General features: G+C 43.4%; 2 protein-coding genes across 4 annotated transcripts in view; one reads left to right on the top strand and one right to left on the bottom strand.

Annotated features, from left to right (window-relative positions):
- Positions 1-19,027, top strand: part of LOC117740467 (ras-specific guanine nucleotide-releasing factor RalGPS1-like) — a 64,623-nt gene that overhangs the window by 22,330 nt on the left and 23,266 nt on the right. The window lies entirely within an intron of this gene.
- Positions 222-5,116, bottom strand: LOC117740468 (angiopoietin-related protein 2-like). Its single transcript, XM_034546892.1, has 4 exons — positions 4,228-5,116; positions 2,903-3,096; positions 1,412-1,682; positions 222-421 (listed from the first exon to the last, which is right to left on the bottom strand). The coding sequence occupies exons 1-4, from the start codon at positions 5,114-5,116 to the stop codon at positions 222-224; spliced, it is 1,554 nt and encodes a 517-aa protein (XP_034402783.1).

The following is a 19,027-nucleotide window of genomic DNA, read 5'->3' as shown; positions in this document are numbered from 1 at the left end:
GGAAGTACCAGCCATCAATATACCTGTAAAATGTATAGAATAAAGATTTCAAGAGATCTGCATGGATCCTATCGCATCACTGCATGGGCCTTTGCAATTTGAAGCTACATTGTGAATATAAGGCGACAAAAAACAAAGGATTTGTGCTTTTAGTGATATAGAAATAGGAACCCTCTGATGTTCGTCCAGTAAAATCTGTTCCGTTTTGAGTGACTGAGGCGTTAATGGAAGGTGTTTGCATTGGGCCTTATCATCATGGTCACTTTCTTCAGAGAATAAGCTCCTCCTCTGAACTCGGCCCAGTAGACCCCGTCCTGGTAACGGCTGCGGTAGTGCCCACCACGGTACCACACGCCGTTCAGGTTGGAGTGAGCACAGGCGTTATACCACCATCCTCCCTTCTGGTAGTGGGCACAGTTACCTGGAGACGAAAGGAATCAAATCAGACCAAGTGAATTTCTCACTCTTCTGGGTAAGGGGTTTGGGTGATGATTGATCATTGAGCCCAACACTGTCTGTAACAATAAAGCTCCTAGCATGCTGCAGTCGTGCGACCGGCCATCCGTCGCGTGTGCGTGTCAATCCACGTGTACATGCTTGTAAAAGCCATGCTCTTTTCCATATGCGAGTTGTCATTGCGCTACAAATGTTGGACGGACCTACAGCAACACACTTAGAAGACCATATGAGAAGAAGGCAGGAGAAGAAAGTGTCGTTGTGGGTTATTACACAACCATGGATACAGCCAGTTATGTTTTACTTGGTCCTGAGTCGCTAAGCACGGGATGCTGCAACGGTGCCTTTTTAAAAAATTCTATACCGCAGATAGCGAAACAGGAGGCTCCAATGCTTGATGGTTTTGCCACGGGAGATTGCTGTGTGAGATTTGCGGCCAATGGAAGACTTGAACTCAGTCTGAGTCAACGGATTCACTTTAAGTTTTACTTTCCCTCATTCAAAGACAGGAGTGGCATATTCAGCACGGGGCTGGAACTACTGTGTAGACTGTGCAGCATATATATATACACAGAATACCTGGTAGTAAATACTGTATCTGCACACTAATGCAGTGACTGATATGCGCAACAGACCAGGAAACCTTTGGTGAATGTACTGTAGCTGCTTTTACAGAGAATGGTATTCGTTGAATGTTTTTGTAAATCCTGTCGCCTACATTCAAAGACTTCCTTCAATTCCACTCTGTCCATCTTAAATACATGTGGGGGCAGGTCTTTACATTTGTACATGTCATTTAGCTGACGCTTTTATCCAAAGCGACTTACAATCATACACCCTAGACACAGCTATGGTTGAATCATATTGAATCAGACACCAACATGTTAGTCGTTTCTAGCAGGTGAAAGCCCACCAACAGTTACAAATGCCTTCTCTTGCGCTGCATTGCACTCACCTGTGTAGACGTCGTGGTCGCTGTCCAGTGTGGTGAACTGCTTCCCGTTGTGCCAGGTGAGAGAGTCTCCGGCACTGCCGTGGTATCGGCCCACGCGCAGCCTGTAGAAGTCAGCCTCAGACTCCACACGGAAGCTGGCGTACTCCGCAAAGGTCTTGCGTCCGGTCCAGTCTTCCAGAGAAACCAGCAGCTTGTATGTGCCCTGGTTGGTCAGCCAGTAGATGTTCTCCAGGCCCAACCAGTATTCACCGTCAATGTTTCCAAACCCTTGCTGTGAAAGAGGAAGAAACTGAATTGGTCAGTAGTACTTTTCCAAACACACGGTTTATCGTTTACAAGAAAGAAGCTGTTTCTCCTCCCCTTGGATAAAGCCGTGGCCTTCCAACAACAAACCGCCCATGTTTTCCAAGCATCTGTGAAAGGCTGGCATGATGTTGGAGTGAGAGGCCGAGAGCAATGGCATGACAAACAGGTCATGTTTAAGATCCTCTCCACCAGAGCTCAGTGTGTCTGAATCACTGGTTTCAATTACATCACACATGGGTTCAATCAGGAGGGAGTCCTCGTCCCTGCCAAATGTGAGCATGTAATTGGCTGTGAGTGCCTTGTTGACTCATTGAGGGTGGGTTGGGGAATGATTGGGTCGGGGACAACGTGGAAGTATGCCTTCGTACTTTGGTCTTAAGTTTAAAGTACTGAGAACAGTATCCATATTGCGATGTCCTCACTTTAGACCACAACATGTTAACACTCTAAATGTTGTGTTTGTGAGCGTGAATGGTTGTCTGTCTTTATGAGCCCTATGATAAACTAGCGACCTGTCCAGGTGAACCCCGCCTTCACCCAATGTTAGCTGAGATCGGCTCCTGCGCCTCTAAATAGGATAAGCAGTGCTGATAATGAAATGTAATACTAATATTCTTCTTTATTTATACTATTCTTGCATTTTTACACAGTTAATCATGGATCCCATTTTTATTTCAACTGTAACACACTTCTAGTTTAGAAATGTATTATTGGTCTATTGTCATATTTAGCACTTACTTCAGTTAGTAACTAATACCACTTGACATACAGCATGTCATTAAGCTTCAAGTCTTTTGTCTTCCAATGCATTCTAAATGCATTAAGTGTGGCACTGGGAGAAGACTTCTAATGTGCTGCTGCTGACACCCCAATGAATCTAACAAGCTCGATCTTAAGAATTGTCAGAACAACAATAGCATATTAGAAGAGCTCCAGTCTGATTATTGAGCGAGGCCTGAAGTAGTCAAATAGATGCATGTCTATCTTTAATCAAGAGCATGGCTTTTCAATTTAAGAGCACGCCTCGTATAGATTTCACGGTCAAATGTTCTAACGCTGTCCCTCAAAACCCTTAGCCCCTGCTTGCTCCGCTTCTACTCAAACTGTGTACTTGCACGCACACACTGTATATTGTTGCTGGCAGGCATATGGAACCTCTTGATGAAGAGCTCAGATTCTTATTACCTTGTAGGTCTCCCAGTTTCTAAAGAAGTTCACAGAGCCATCCTGACGTCTCTGAATGACAGTCCAGCCACCAGGGTCATGCGTCTGGTCACACCAAACCTGCATGAGCTGGTTGCCGTTGTCTGGTTTCAGGAGGTACATGCCGTTGGTGGTGTAGCCGGCCTCCAGAGCCTCTAGGCAGTCTTTGAAAGGACCTGCAGGGGAGATGAAATGATCTACAAAGGCTTTCGTGACTGGTGTTTTCCCCGACGTGCTATCGTCATCAGCGTTATAATTCTAACAACCTGCGCAAGTTACCGACACTGCAACATCAAAACGAATGGGAGAACATATGGTCAAAGGGCTCCAGGAAAAGAGAAGTCACTGTTGACCATGTGCAGTGTGTGCCAAAGATGACAAATGCTTTCCAGTGTCTGATGCTGGCAGCAGTAAATATTACAGTGAGCAAAGCTGCACGGCATTTCTTAGAAACCACAGAGGACGTCACGTGGCGAGGACGCATTTAAACGGATCTACTTTATTCAAATCTCATCACACCATTCTGTGTGTGTGTGTGTGTGTGTATATGTATGTGTGTATATATGTATATACATACATATAAATGTATATATATATGTGTGTGTGTGTATGTATGTATGTATGTATGTATATGTGTATATGTATGTATGTGTATATATATATGTGTGTGTGTGTATATAATATATATATATATATATATATATATATATATATATATATATATATATATATATATATTAATTTTTTTTTTTTTTTTTTTTTTTAATTTGGGCATTGCATGTTTTTTTGTGGTGGTGGTTAGCACTGCTTCCTCACAGCAGGAAGTAGGGATTCTGGATGGCTGGGTCTTTTCTATACAGTGTGTGTTCACCTTGTGCATGTGAGAGATATCACCAGCTTTCTAACCAGGTTAACTGGAGACATAAATAGTAGCTGGGATCAAGTCTAACCCCACCCATCACAATCAGGCGTAGCTAATAGCCAGCTTAAGACGCTCCAACTTCTGTTTCACTGGGACTTGCACTTGCATTACTTGTATTTAGCTGATGCTTTTACCCAAATCGATTCAGTACATTCATCCAAAAAAGTGTAAGAATCATGCAAATAGGTCAACTGCGTCAAATTCACTGGGATAATTTTAATAAAATAGCTTTTTCGCCAGACGCTGACCTTCTGCCTGCACACAACGATTTCGGCCTTTAGGTATGAATAGCTCTGCAGTCATTGAGAAGAAACGTTCCCACAGAACGTGTGGCCTGTGTCCTCAGACAGACGACATGAAAGTGTCTGCGTGGGCATCTACTCACCAGAGGGCTCGCTGGTGAAGCTGTCCGTCACACTCGGCATCGTGGCTAGTGGAAGTGGCAATGCTTTGGCGTTCTGGTCATTCTGTATCTCGTTATACATGGGGTTGTTGGTGTGGCGGGGGTAGGTGGGTGGATGGTAGGGTCTGTAACCTCCAGGAGACAATGGGGGCATCTGTATAGGAGGCTGAGGGATCACCGGAGGACGGGCAGGGCGGCTCCGGTCCTGCACCACGCCGTACGGGTGTCCTCCCCGTTTACAGTGCTCCTCAAGCTGCACCAGGAGAGCGCTCTGGTTGTTTGCGATCGCCGACAGATGCTGGTACTTGTGTTCCAGGTCACGGAAGCGCGAGGCCAGCCTCCCCATCTCCTGTGTGTGGTTGAGCACGCGGGTCTCCAGCTGGGACGCCTCGAGAGCATTGTCCCGCTTGCGTATGATCTCGTGCAGCAGCTGCATGTAGAGCTGCGTGACCCTGGAGTTCATGTTGCGGCTCTCTTTGCGCAGTAGCTTGACCTCGTTGACCACGCCCCCGTCCACCTCCACCAACTGCTGCAGTGCTTCGATCTGCAGCCGCTGCTTGTGCAGCTCGCCGTTGAGCAGCTCCAGCTCCTGCTTATTGACCCGGTTCTCAAGCAGAGCCTCGGGCTCCTTGGAATTTACACAGATTGCCCCGTTGTTTTTCTGCTGAGGGACAATAAAGGTGTAGGAACATTTGTCCGTTTGGGAAGCGCTGTGGTCCACCGCGGCACGTTTGGGCCGCTTCGGCGCATACATGAACTCTCTCTCCAAGAGCTCGTCGCTCCCCCCGATTTCCTGAGTGTCTCCCTGGATAGAGGCCTTGGGTCCAGAGACGAGCAGGAGCACCAGCAACACCACCACAGGGAGCAGCATAGTCCTGCTGCACCCGAGCCAAGATGATTTCTGGAAAAGATTATCAGTAAATGCATATTCTCTCACTTCATTCACTTTAGTTATTCGGTTCTTTTTCTAGCTCATTGCTGATAATTATATTCAAATATGTGCTACTTTGGCTCCTCTCAATCTGTAGCCACCACTCTGTGACCCCGCTCAGTGTCCCGTCCACCGCAGCATCTTATTGGTTGTTTGCCACAAGTAATAACCCATCAACTCTAATAAAGAAGACTACTGTGCAACAGATGGGACGTAGAATTGCCCCGGTGAGCGAGCGGCGCTATGGCTGCAGATATAGAAGTGATGTGACCCATGACCAGATTATCATACTTTATAAAGACGCAGCGACGATACCGATCTTTTATACATAAAGACGTACAAGCGGACCGTTCGACGCACATTTGACCCGACCTGTTCCCACGAGACAGCTGCAACTCTGTTTGTTACTGACAATCAGTTTCACTGATAATATACACACACACACACACACACACACACACACACACACACACACACACACACACACCGTGAGAATCATTTCCCTCTCTAACCTTTTTAAGGTCATGTTAAACAGGTCTTCTTTTTTAGCATTAAATTAAACACCAGCAACCTCAACTTTCTTCTATTTGTTAATAATTCATAGTCTGTGGTTCTCATGCCACACAGCAACGCCCCCTGCACTGGTCTTTATTAAAGATTTGACTTTGCTCCAGCAAACGTGTTCCTGGTTTCCAGTAAATGGCACGTTGTGTTTTGATGATGACTCTCTAGGTGTTGAGGGGGGGTGGGAGTGCTATCATAGCATCGGAATGTGACACAAAACACAAAGAGGGGTTGTTACTCTGTTGCTGGCCCATTTCTACCAAAGCAGACTAACAACATTAAAACAATCTGAACATCCTTCCTACTCTGAAAAATCTCCACAATTCAAACATCACAGTAGCCCAACTGTAAATTATAATATCACAATTGCTGATGCAAAAATGACTTGAGTCTTTTTGGAATGCAGATGCTGTCTGTGTAATTTCCCTGATCTTCACACATAATTTTTATTTATTTCATCAGTGGGTTTGGAGATTGGCCTTGTTTCTGTCTCTGAAGCAGAGCTTTTAATATGATCTGTTCTTACAAGTTCTTCTTTGTCTTCGCTGACATATGCTCATAATTATGGGGTTCTGGAGTAAAACTAGAGCAATTAGTTGATTTGATCGCTGAATCGATCGATCAAGTATTTTGTTAATCAATTACATGAAAACATGGCAACCATTGTCTTCAGCTCGTCCAATGTGACAATCTTTCTCTTATCTGTTTTACATCACAGTAAACTAAATGTATTCTTGAACTGTTGGTCAAAAACAAGACGTTTGATGTTGTCACCTTTACTCTGGGAAGTTGTGACGGACATTTTTTCAATATCATTTTTACATTAGAGCTTAATGATCGACTGATCAAAATACCTGCTAAAGGGGTCTGTCATTTTTAGAACGTTCCATCGTGTCTATGTTGGTTTGGCAAATGGTAGATAAAATGAATGAAACGGGACATAATCTGCACTCGCCACCAACCCTGGCCGTGTGGGTGGTACATTGCTTCCCTACCGCCTCAGCTTCAAATGAAACGAAGAAAACCAAACATTCTTACCATTAGCTTAAAATGGAGACTTGGCTATTTGCCGGAGTTGACACTTACTTTGGTCGACTCTGATAGAAATAATTGTGGGAGGTGTGAATTTCCCTGAAGTGGATTCAAGTTTCTGTGCATTTAAAGAGAATGAGCTTATTGTTTCCATAAGAGCTGCAGTGTGGTGGGAATGATGAATATGCCAGCTGTGGTAGAATCTGTGGATCAGCCATTAGTTTCCATTTGGTTTCTAAGCGGTGCCCTCCTGTGAATGTACATGTAGCTCGTATAACAATATGACCAATCCCATTGATTTACCGCTGCAGACTGGAAAATGGTCCACCTTTTTCTAAATCCTGACCCAATGTCTTGAAATGCTGCAGCTCCGTTGTTCTGTTCTCTGCATTCGTTCACTCGTACTCCCTAGAGGGGAACAAACTTGTTGCATGGCATCATGTGATTGGTTATTCCAGAGGAACTGAGCAGGACGGCAATCACACATTTAAATGTTGTTATGTCATTTGTTTCTGTCTAATGGTGCGGTTTTACTTACGAGTGCTGAAAATAACTTTGTCAAAGTGCCCCGTCTCATGGCAGTTTGTGAAATGGTCAAGTAACCACGTCTGTTGGTTTTGTGTACACGGATCGTCTGCATTTTTCCTGTCGTTTGGTACGACTTTCTTCAACTCAACATTACGTTGAATCTAATAAATAGATTTAGTCAACAAAACCACTTGGTCTTTAAAAACGACATCATGGTTGGGCTCAGTATAAGTATGTACTGTATAATTAGGATTACAACCATAAAACCACAGCGCGGTCTCGTGGTTGAAGATCCTGTTTTTTGTTAAAAAGTTAACTTTGTCAGGGAAGCTTATGTCAAATTGATCTCTCATAACACGGCAGTTAGTGAAATAGTTCGGGAATAAAATCATTTTTCGTCGCTTAGAACAACTTTTCCTGTGAAATTAAAGCAAGGCAACAGAGCATCATGGTCGGGCTCAATATAAGTAGAAGTAGGTTTAGGCAACAACACCAGGTAATAATGTTGAGGAAAACTGTAAGGAACAGTTGCCCGTAGATACCAACCAGAAAGCCCCGGCCTCTTGGTTGAAGGTCCTGTGTTTGTTGGGTTCATCTGACACCCTTACAGCCAACCATAAGGTGTCTTTTTGGATATTAAATGCTGCGTCTCTTAGTCTGACTGTTGCATAGTCTCGAGGATGCATTTCATTTGTGTCCACCCCGAAAAAGGATCCTAATTGACTTTCTATTAGTGTCCTGTACACAAAACCAATAGGTTGCATTTGGTAACCATGATACTGGGCTGGCTCACATATTCATCATAACTCGCTGGCAAATGTGTTTGTGGATGCGTTTATCAGTGGTCATTACCAAACTAGATTTGTCTGTGCACGACACGCACGCACACACACACACACACACACACACACACACACACACACAAAACCACGACCACACAGAGAACAAACACAGCTCTCTGCGGTAGACGTCACAGTCGCTCAGCGGCAACAAAAGTGATTTATCCCCCCCCCCCCCCCCCCCACCCGCGCGTCTGTTTCTGGCACGCCTTCCTCCTCATACACATGGACACCCAGCAGGAAGAGTTGCCGGGGTGCTCGCGACCCGTCTCCGCCAGCAAAAGCACGTCAACGTCTGGCATGACAGGCCTGTGGAGCTTGTCAAAGCAAGAGGAGGGTGAGATACCCAGCTCTCCTCAATCAGCTGCCCAATGAAGTGAGGGAGTTAAGTAGTCTGAATGAGTGCCAGCAGGAGAGCCGTCTCACTAATGTCCTCCTCTCGTGCTGAAGGGTTCATTCAGCCTCTGGGTGTGCCGAACGTTACCGGCATCATCATCAGTGTTCTCCTGACTCTAACGTGGCTCACTTTGAGTCTTTCCATAATCACATAATTATTATTATTATTACATAATGTCACACAACTGACCTCATCGTGAGGGTCATTGGTATTTCTTTTTCTCCCCATCCTGCCAAGTCGTGAGTGGACCAGAGGTGTTGGTTTATGGATGTAGTCAATATCCCAGCAGCTTGGCGTACACAAATGAAGGATGCGTTGAATTAGTGTTTCAAGGAACATTAAAGGCTCCCTTTGGTGCGTTTTATTTATTTTGTGATGCCAATAGTTTTACATTCATTCAATGCTTCCTCCTCCAACGGTTCATACGATATCTTCCTGTGCGGTGGTCCAGCAACATGAGCGATCGGTGCGCCCCGCTGTGTTCAGGCAACAAAACTACGTCATTACGTTTGGCTTAGAATTACATGGTAAATAAGTCAAAATTGACTTCTGGTTTCACACATGGAGAGCAGTTTCCTGGGTGAAAAGTCCTGTGTTTTTTCATCACACTGGCCTTGTTGTCACCTGTAGAATTCTATTAAGTGAAATGTGGCATGTAACTAAAGCTACAATGATTATTTATTTATTTATTTATTTTCAATCCTATGAAAACTTGTGTGGAGGAAAGGTGCACAGAGGACTGGTTGAAGTGGGTTTGCGTCACGGTTTCATTGTGAACTAGTCATATGTTTTAATACAAAGCAAGCAGTGTCATTTCTTCACATTACCCAAAAAAGAAAAAGCTTTTTACCGAAATGATGCAAAGTAAACTAACGAGGTAACTATGTTCCCAAGTTCCCGTGGGGAGTGTTCCTGAGCTGCACGCCAGTGTAACAACCGGCTGCCAACAAACACTTGACGCACTCTTACAGAACAAACGCTGCACTTCTGTGAACTCTCTACTCCTGACTATAAATAAGAAGACAGTCTGTGCCTGTCTTAAAATCAAATCAAAAATGACATCTCTAAGCGTTTTGGGTTTAAATATTGTATACACATATAAACCATACTGTGTGAGAGGATTGCGTGTGTTGTAACACACACAAAGTGGGCCATAGGGAAAGAAAACAGTATGTTAAGGGTAAAAACTATGTTGGTACAGAGCACAATCCAGTATTCAGTGTGCTGCATATAAAAGGAAAAGTCAGATAATTGCACCACTCACCTCCTCTTGTCTCTGTTTCCTTAAGCTCCCTCACTAGTCAGTCTCTCCTCATTTCCTCTACGTTTGTCCGTAATTTTGTCAGAGGAACTTGCTCATAATGTTCCCGTCACCTGCTGATAGAATGGATTCTGTGTGAGGACCGAGAGGAAAGTGACGAGGTGTTTAATGAGTCCCTGTGTGTCCAATCACGCAGCAGCAAGCGGCTCTTCTGTTGGAGCTCAGTTCATCTGCAGCAGAGGATTACTCTCCTGTCCCTCAGTTAGAATCTGTGTGTCTTCCTCCCAGAGACTCAACCTCCCTCAGTCTTCATCTTGCCATTACAAGTGAGATGCTTCTTTCTTTTTTTTTATTTTCTTGAAGTAATTAAGTGGTAACCCACGACGACGCCCCCTTTTCCCTCCCCTTGACAACAGGGAGAGCATGGAGGAATCAGAAGGAGGCTACCAGTCCTCCCACCAAAACCCTTGTCTCCCCCCCCCCTCTTCCCCCGCCTCAACCACCACCTGCATCTCCCAGCCCTCCTTTTTTTCCACTGCTCTCCCCCAGTCAGCCCGGGACTCCTTCGTCTGTAGAGGAGACGTTGAGGTCTGAGGTCACAGGTTTGGAGCATGTGGGTTTTGACATGTTACTCACTGAGGCGAGCAGCAGGAAAGGAGGTGTTTACTTTACGTCTACTCCTGTTTTTCCAGCACTTCCAATACATTGATGGATTATTACTTCAGGGTTCAGAGGTGGCCTTTTGTGTCGCGAAACATAGACAAATATGACGGTTGATGTCATTTATATTACAAGGATTATGTATCGGGGTTACCAAGCATCCCCTCTGGGTCTAAATAAAAGTTCATCAAGGGAAGAAAATACAAATCCCCATAATCCAAGCTTGCCAAATCAATGTCCCACAAACGTCCCCGCCAGGCCTAAGTTGACTGCCTGCTTTTTGTTATGTTTTGGGACTTTTTAGGGATATCTCCTTTTTTGACTAATGATGGCTTCGAGAAGATGAGCGAAGTCAGCCGTCCCGTTGGCGCTGTGAACGTAGCAGTGCGGTGTGTTCCAACTCCTCCTGAACCGAGCCAAGTTGCTACGCGCTGATTAACGTGAAGGGTTTTAACCCCAAAGCTAGCGACAACTTTGGCCTATAGTGGACTTAAGAACAAAGCCCCTTTTGATTATAATTAATAGTTAAACATTGTCATTCTGTTAGTGTCTTTTCATTTATTCAAGCGTCACACTTAAAGTCGTGTTAAGTAAAAAATATTATATAGTGCTAATGTAAAATTGCTAAATGAGCACTAATTTTAACAAAGAAATGTAGGTGTCACTGCGCATTTTATATAATATCTTGTGTCATGTAAACTATATTTGTGAAAACAATTTCAAAGCCTCTGATTGAGTTGATTGACACGCCATTGGTTGGCTTGTATATGCGACAGCCGCTGCCAACGTCTGACTACTAGAGAACATCATATCGCAACTGTGTCTTCAGGACGTCCATATGACATTAGCAGTCATCAGATAGTGTTTTTTTTGTCAGTTTTCCATCCCATTTTCAATATTCAACATCTGTTCTATTAAAATGACCCTTTGGAATTTAAGGTTTGATTAATTTTAATGACAAGGTCAACGTTCCTCATATCTTTTATTTTTCCTATCGGATGTATTCCAACCCAAGACCCACTGCGGATCATCCTCATGTTCTAGGATCGCTCGTCAGCTATTGAGCCTTTTCTGCAAGTGCAGACTAGATCTTACTACCAAATGATATGGCGTGGGGACATTTTTTATTTATTTTTAAGCCTCCTTGATTTGCACGAGGTGGCAGCGCAACATATTTCCCTGCTGCCCGTTTTACACACCATGAAGTATGATGCACCAACAAAAGGCAGTGAACATGGATGTAATGAACAAAAGGGCTTTGGTTCTACTGTATGCGGAGGGAAATGCATTCAACAGGTCTATTAGGCCTCAAGGAAATACACAATGTGTAAACTACATCTAAAAATATACACATTCGTTAACAAAGGAAACCTTTTAAGTCTGTGTTCCACCCAGAAAGTGAGAGTTTAATAATGATTTAATCTCTCCTCATTCAGACTCTGATGCATGACTGCCACTGGAACAGAGGGTTGAATTGAGTATTTTCAGTCCATTATTCCCCATCTTTAAGACGGCTCTTTCATAGACCAGGCAGGGACTGTCTGTTCGGAGTCTGGATGGAGTTTGTTATGTTGTCATAGTAATCTTTCGGGTTACATTAAACCTGACAAACCCTTTTCAAACAACATTCAGTGACGTATGATAGGCTTTTATTAAAAACAATTGTCCTTTGTCTCGGAGAGTCCGATGGGTGAGGGAGATGCTTATCCTTTGAGACATTTGGAGAAACACATCTTTGGGGAGAAGTGATGCTCATGTTGCTTTGTGCTGTCGTTTTTAGTTCTAAAAATGTGTCCACGGGGGAGGGTGCAGGGGGTGTTTAGAGGGTTTAACGTCACCCTTGCAGCTTCAAAGGAGCTGTACTCCAAGTGGCAGATTTTTGTTTGAATTTTGTGGAGGAATTCTTCCCACCAGCAAGAAGCCAGTGCAAGATGTGGCTCTATAATATTTGTACTGGAGGAGACCGTTTACACATTTTCTCATTATGTCTCAAAAGTCAACATTGTGTTTGAGTGGAAATATGATGATTCCTCCCTTTTTTAAGTGTGATCATGCGACGTTGAAACGGAGCACATCTAGATGCAGCGGAGCATAATGCCACAGCCTCGATTCCTTCCTTCCTCTGTGTCCTAACAAAGAGACATTCCCGGGACTTCTTGCGGTGGCTTTTGTATGTCGGGGCAGTCCCGTGTCTTTTCCTTTCTCTGAGAGGAGGACGTGTCCCGGCTTGTGACCATCCAGGCTCTGTTGTCTCTATTCAAGTCCACAGTCTGCTCCGATGGGCCTGATAATGACCTCCAGCTCCAGCTGCTCCAGCAGCAGGTAGTCAGGAAACAAGCAGTGGGCTATGAAGCGCTTGCTGCTGCCGCTCCATTTAGACCGGGAACACATCCGATATTTGTAAATCCTTCGGTGTGCATTTGTAAATCGAACATATTTGTGAATTGTTCTGTGCGCATTCGTGAATCTTTGTTTGCATTTGTGAGTCTCTCTGTGTGCATTTGCAATTATTGAGACTTATCTGACCCCGTACAGCTCAGCTCTCTGTTGTCGAACGCGAAAGCAACACATCTCTTCCTATGTTCTTCAAAACAGACAGTTCAGTTGGTCTCTGAAGTGTATACAGGAAGTGATGCTTTTCACATCTAAATCATGGCAATTAAAAAAATATATTTAATATAAGTAAATTAGCCAAAGTATGTGTACTATAAAGTAATTTAGTTCTGGCCATAACTAAGAAACGTAAATAAATAGAATAAAAATATTAAGAGCACTAGTCGTAGTAGTCATGGGACTGTTGTGTGCTTATAGCCTAGCATTAGCTTTTTACTTCTGATGACTGTATTCCCCCTTCAAAAATCCTAAAAGTGGTGCGCATTTCTCTCTAAAGCGATGCTAACTTCCTGGTTGGCCCTGCAGTGCTCTCTAAAGCGATGCTAACTTCCTGGTTGGCCCTGCAGTGCTCTCTAAAGCGATGCTAACTTCCTGGTTGGCCCTGCAGTGCTCTCTAAAGCGATGCTAACTTCCTGGTTGGCCCTTCAGCGCTCTCTAAAGCGATGCTAACTTCCTGGTTGGCCCTGCAGTGCTCTCTAAAGCAATGCTAACTTCCTGGTTGGCCCTTCAGCGCTCTCTGAAGCGATGCTAACTTCCTGGTTGGCCCTGCAGTGCTCTCTAAAGCGATGCTAACTTCCTGGTTGGCCCTGCAGTGCTCTCTAAAGCGATGCTGACTTCCTGGTTGGCCCTGCAGTGCTCTCTAAAGCGATGCTGACTTCCTGGTTGGCCCTGCAGTGCTCTCTAAAGCGATGCTGAATTCCTGGTTGGCCCTGCAGTGCTCTCTAAAGCGATGCTGACTTCCTGGTTGGCCCTGCAGTGCTCTCTAAAGCGATGCTGACTTCCTGGTTGGCCCTGCAGTGCTCTCTAAAGCGATGCTAACTTCCTGGTTGGCCCTGCAGTGCTCTCTAAAGCGATGCTGACTTCCTGGTTGGCCCTTCAGCGCTCTCTGAAGCAATGCTAACTTCCTGGTCGGCCCTGCAGTGCTTTCTAGGCTAAACCCAGAAACACAATCTACCAGATTATCACACGAAAAGACAAACGTGTTTTTGGTTGTGTGAACCAAAAACACAACCAAATGGAATAATAAGTGACTCCTTGTGACTGGGCTTTGCTGTGCATCAAAGAGTAAAGGAGACCAAGCGCAAAGCTGCACAGCTGAAACGCATTACACCCTGCACTCATGCGTCTACTAGGATGACATCATCGACAGCTATCTGTTATGCAGATGTAATATTTAGGCCGGAGCTGCCAGCACAGCTGATATCATGCACAGCCAGTATATCGCAACAGGGTTTTGGGTGTAGCACGGAGAAGAATGCAGCAGGCTTTGCAAATGTTTCGTGGACATGTTTCTTCTTCGATATCTGAAGGCAACATTTTATTTGATGTGTTGTCTTGATGATTGTTTGATAAGATGAGTGACTGCCCAGACAAAGGCGGGACCTCAGATCCAACAAGCTGTTTGACAAGTAAACCAGACTTTGGTTTATTGTATTTCAGTCGTTTCAGCTTTATTTAAAGTGCAGCTCGTTACATGTTTAACAATCACATCTTTACTCTTTGTATCTGATAACACTAAACCATACCGCTATGGAACACAGATGATAAGCATTTGACAGATTTCAGATTTAAAAATTAGTGATGGGTATTATTAGGATTTTCTGGATACAAGTACTCTTATTGGTTCTTTGTGATTTATATTATGAAAAGAAATCAATAAATAAATAAAAATCTACATTTCGTTATTATTCTTGTATACAAATATTCTTTCTTTAGCGCAAGAAGTTCCAAAATCTTTAAAACACATTCTCAGCTCATCAATGATCTCAGAATCAGAACCTTTTTATTGCCAAATATGTTTTCACATACAAGGAATTTGTCATGGCGGGTGGTGCAACAATAGACAATATTGATTATCTGTCATTGATTAGCCTTGTAGTGTGATCTTGTGATCAAACTCCGTCTGGCATCACTAGTCTCACGCTGTACTGAGCCAGAGATGGAGACAGCGAGCGGAGGTTTGAGATGAGGAAGTCTCACTCTATAAACAACAACAACTCCGGACCTTCGTAATACTCTGGTATTTTACTCATTTAGAACCGGTTCTCTCTTACAACAGGTTTCTTCAGTCAGCATTGACAAAAAGGTGGAATTGCTATGACAACCAAACATGACGTGTTGAACTTTTCTAAAGGACAGGAAACATGTAACGGCTCCACGCGTCTCAAACGAAAGGGACAAAGCCAAACGCTGCTGGAGCCTTCCAGTGCTCCAGCTCGCTGTTGTACTGCAGTTGCTGTGAGCGTAGCAATGCTGAGGAGCAGAGCGCCAACCTCTGATGCCTGACCCCTGCTCCGTGACCTCTGACCTCTCTGATGCCTCACCCCGCCGTTGTTGAACGTGCAACCAGCCATCTCCCGTCTCCATTCCCTAGCAGCAGAGAGATTGCCGGGGCAGATGTTTAGTTAAATATGTTGGTGAAGTTCTTGTCAACAAATCCCATGTAAAGCACCAAGAGTATCTTCTAAAAGGTATTGTTTTAACCAACAATTAGGTTTGCCCCGGCCTATAGTCTAACAATCTCATGCGAGTGGCATGTTAGAGCTCCTCAGCGCACACGTGATGCGGGTGGTCACGGGGCATATGGGCTGTGACGTATGTTTGGTGCAGAACCTAATTATAATTTTCCAAACACTTTGAAAAGCGTTGATGTAATGGGTTCTGTTGGAGCGTAGTTTGGGAAGGCTAAGGAATGCAACACCTACTAACCATTTTGGTTATTTTAAGATCAATTATATAGCTTACATGCACTCACACACACTATACTTCAGTTAATGGAGTCCATTCTATGAAAAGTTATGCATTTTATTTTTTTTAAGATTTAGGAAAAGAGGAATAATACATTTAAAAAAAAAGTCAAATGTCATTCTATGTCCGACCTCCACGTCTGCCTTGTTAATAAAACAGATTCATGCTTGAGTCTCCATGATCGCATAATAAAAACTGTAACATTAACCCATTTACAGACGAGCAGTTGTTGAAAATCTTAGATCTCAGGTTCACTCTCATAAAGCTCATTAAATATGTAAAAAATGAAGCTGAATTCATATAGGAATGTAGTAAATGTATATGCATAATGAAAAGTGATAAACAATTTGTAACACGGCAAGTATTTTAAGGTAAAGTGTGTTTTTATGTATGTATGCGTGGGTGAGTATTGACTCTTCTTTTCACACCCCTACTCACATTATGTTACTTTCTTATTTATGCAGAAGCTCTGTAAGCTGTAAACATGCATTTTGGTGTATTTGGAGTCATCTTTACATAAATTTCATAATTTAACGTAATTAAAAAGTGAATCCTGCTGCCAGTTTCCTGATATCTGACATGCATGACAGGACTTTAGTTGCTGACTGGAGCGTTAACTGGTTTAGACTAGTTTGGTTGTTTGAGGAGCTTTTAACCTTTTTAACTTTTTGGGTTATTGACATCTTTGTTTGAAAACTCCCACAACTATGAAAATCCGAGAATTGTTTGGATTATCATCTGCGTATATAAACACTCTATACCGGCGGTTTACACACTAGGATTTGTGACTAATCTCATCTTGCGTATGCGTGTGTATAACGACAAGGAAAGACTGTTGGTTCTGTTCAAGATGGCGACTCTTAAATTTCTAGCAGAATTGGAGATTATGTTTTCATTGAAAGAAGAGCGTCCAGTACCTGCCTTTTCCCAAACAGTTTCCAAGGACACCTTCTCCGGTGGCCTCATCAGATTGAATGCACCTGACTGTGGCAGTAAAAACTCTTCCAGTACTAATGACATTAATGTTAGCGCTGTTTTTGCCGCAGTGGAACCGTTTTCACAGTTGCGGTGCTCCTCTGTTTATTGGAATCCTGGAACTTTTATGAACCCATTCCCCAGCATGTCCACCTGTGCCCTCTGGTCTTTTCCAAAGTTCTATAAAAATACTACATCTGCCCCCCATTTTTCCACATCCTATCTCAGAGACACTGTTGATTTACGTTTCCAGAGAAGACCAGAGATAAAGTCTGGTCCCAGGTCTCTCGCAGCCCTGTCTGTTCAGGCCTCTCAGGACTGGACGTGGAAACGGGCCAAACCCATGTCCATGAGCTGGTTAATGTGGAGGTTCACACTCCTTATTGTGGGAAAATGTGATCGCGCAAATGATTTAATAAGGGACTACCGTATGTCAACACTTTGACATAAAGCCACCAGATCAAGATGCTCAAACATCTTGAAGCCTTTTTCAGGGTTGAGGCTCGCCCCGGCTGCGTGCCTGTGCAGAGGCAGCGAGCCGTCTGCAGCCACTGAAGTGCGCTTGAAATTGGTCCCTTAGACTTTAAAGGACCTCTGAAGTTTCAAGAAAATGGTCTTTTGGCTAAAAAGTGTGAACGTTCATCTCCATGCATTCAGCGGGGTTCCAGGATTAGTTCATCACAGCGAAGCACAATGGAATCAAAGGCAAGTGGTCAGATTAGCTGGGATGGATTATCCTAATGGGGAGTTTTCTAGGAAAGCAGACAAAACCAAATCCTCCTCGTCCCGTCAATTTATGTTCATAAATCAAAATGATGTCAGATGTAGGGGTTCTCATTCTTCACTATACTTACAAAATATAATGCGTCGTAATTTGTCAAAATCTCTCAATCATGAACGAGGAAGTATAAAGACCGGAAAAGCCCACAAAGGGAGGACGGGAGGTGGACGGGTCCAACACACACTGATGAACATGAGACCACTTTTCATTCATGTGCAACCAGAGGTCAATGTTGATTTATTGTCACGCAACTTTCTTAGTGCAGTAACAGCACTTTAGTAGACATTTTAACCCAAACAACAATCTGTTATAAAACCTAAGTATTTCACCTTCTTTATTTAACCTAACTAAGTATTTCGTCATCTTTATTAAACCTAACTTAGTATTTCGTCATCTTTATTAAACCTAACTCGATAGTTTTGTTGCCTAAACATGACTGAGTTGCGGAGAAGCAGAATTCCACCTTTTTTAATATTTGATCATTTAATTAATATTTAGGAATATAGAATTGTAAGGACAAAACGGAGTGAAATAATAAAGATCTTTAAACTAGTTCCTGACTTGAGGCCCAACCACAACGCATGGCTTCAACATGATCATTAGTGATGCATATCAGCATATTGACCCTGTAGCCTAGCTTCCAATGCATGATGAACATTATCATATTCAACCCTTTTATGTTGTGTATTTTACACTGTGGGTCAATGAGCAGTTTGCTCAGCAACAAACAGCTGACAATGTGCACTTAAATCATAATGATGCAACGCTGGATATTTTTATGAACATGCTTCAGTTCAATTCAATTCAATTCAGTTTATTTTGTATAGCCCAATATCACAAATTACAAATTTGCCTCAGAGGGCTTTACAATCTGTACACATACGACATCCCTGACCTTTGACCTCACATCGGATCAGGAAAAACTCCCCAAAAATAACCTTTGACAGGGAAAAAAGGGAAGAAACCTTCAGGAGAGCAACAGAGGAGGATCCCTCTCCCCGGATGGACGGATGAATAGATGTCATGTGTACAGAATGAACAGCATTGGTGCATTGGTAACCACCGCATGAGACACGCAGCAGGCTCTGAGGGGGGGGTGGGGGGGGTTCTCCATTGATCAATCAGTTAGATTCCCATAGCCCGCGGGAATCTACAGATTCTATGATCAGCAGCATGAGGGAGCCCAATGTTCAACAAAATGTTGTGCAACCAAAGAAACCTCAGCTAAAAGATTGAATGCATCGGTCCGTAGTGATGCGTCTTTAATATGATTTAAACATGACAACTTACGTACTTTAGTTTAACTAAAAGTAAATTAATTTAACAAGCAAAGAAAAAGAAACATACTTATTTTAGCCTAAACCACAATACTTTTCCTCAGCCTAACCAAGTACTTTTGTTAACTAAAAACTGAGTAAGCCGCCATTCAAAGTTTATTTTGAAATAAGTGTGA

Source organism: Cyclopterus lumpus, chromosome 12 (genome assembly GCF_009769545.1).
Source record: "Cyclopterus lumpus isolate fCycLum1 chromosome 12, fCycLum1.pri, whole genome shotgun sequence".
NCBI lineage: Eukaryota > Metazoa > Chordata > Actinopteri > Perciformes > Cyclopteridae > Cyclopterus > Cyclopterus lumpus.
The sequence above is the reverse complement of the archived record's forward strand: the minus strand, read 5'-3'. Positions and strand labels throughout refer to the sequence as shown.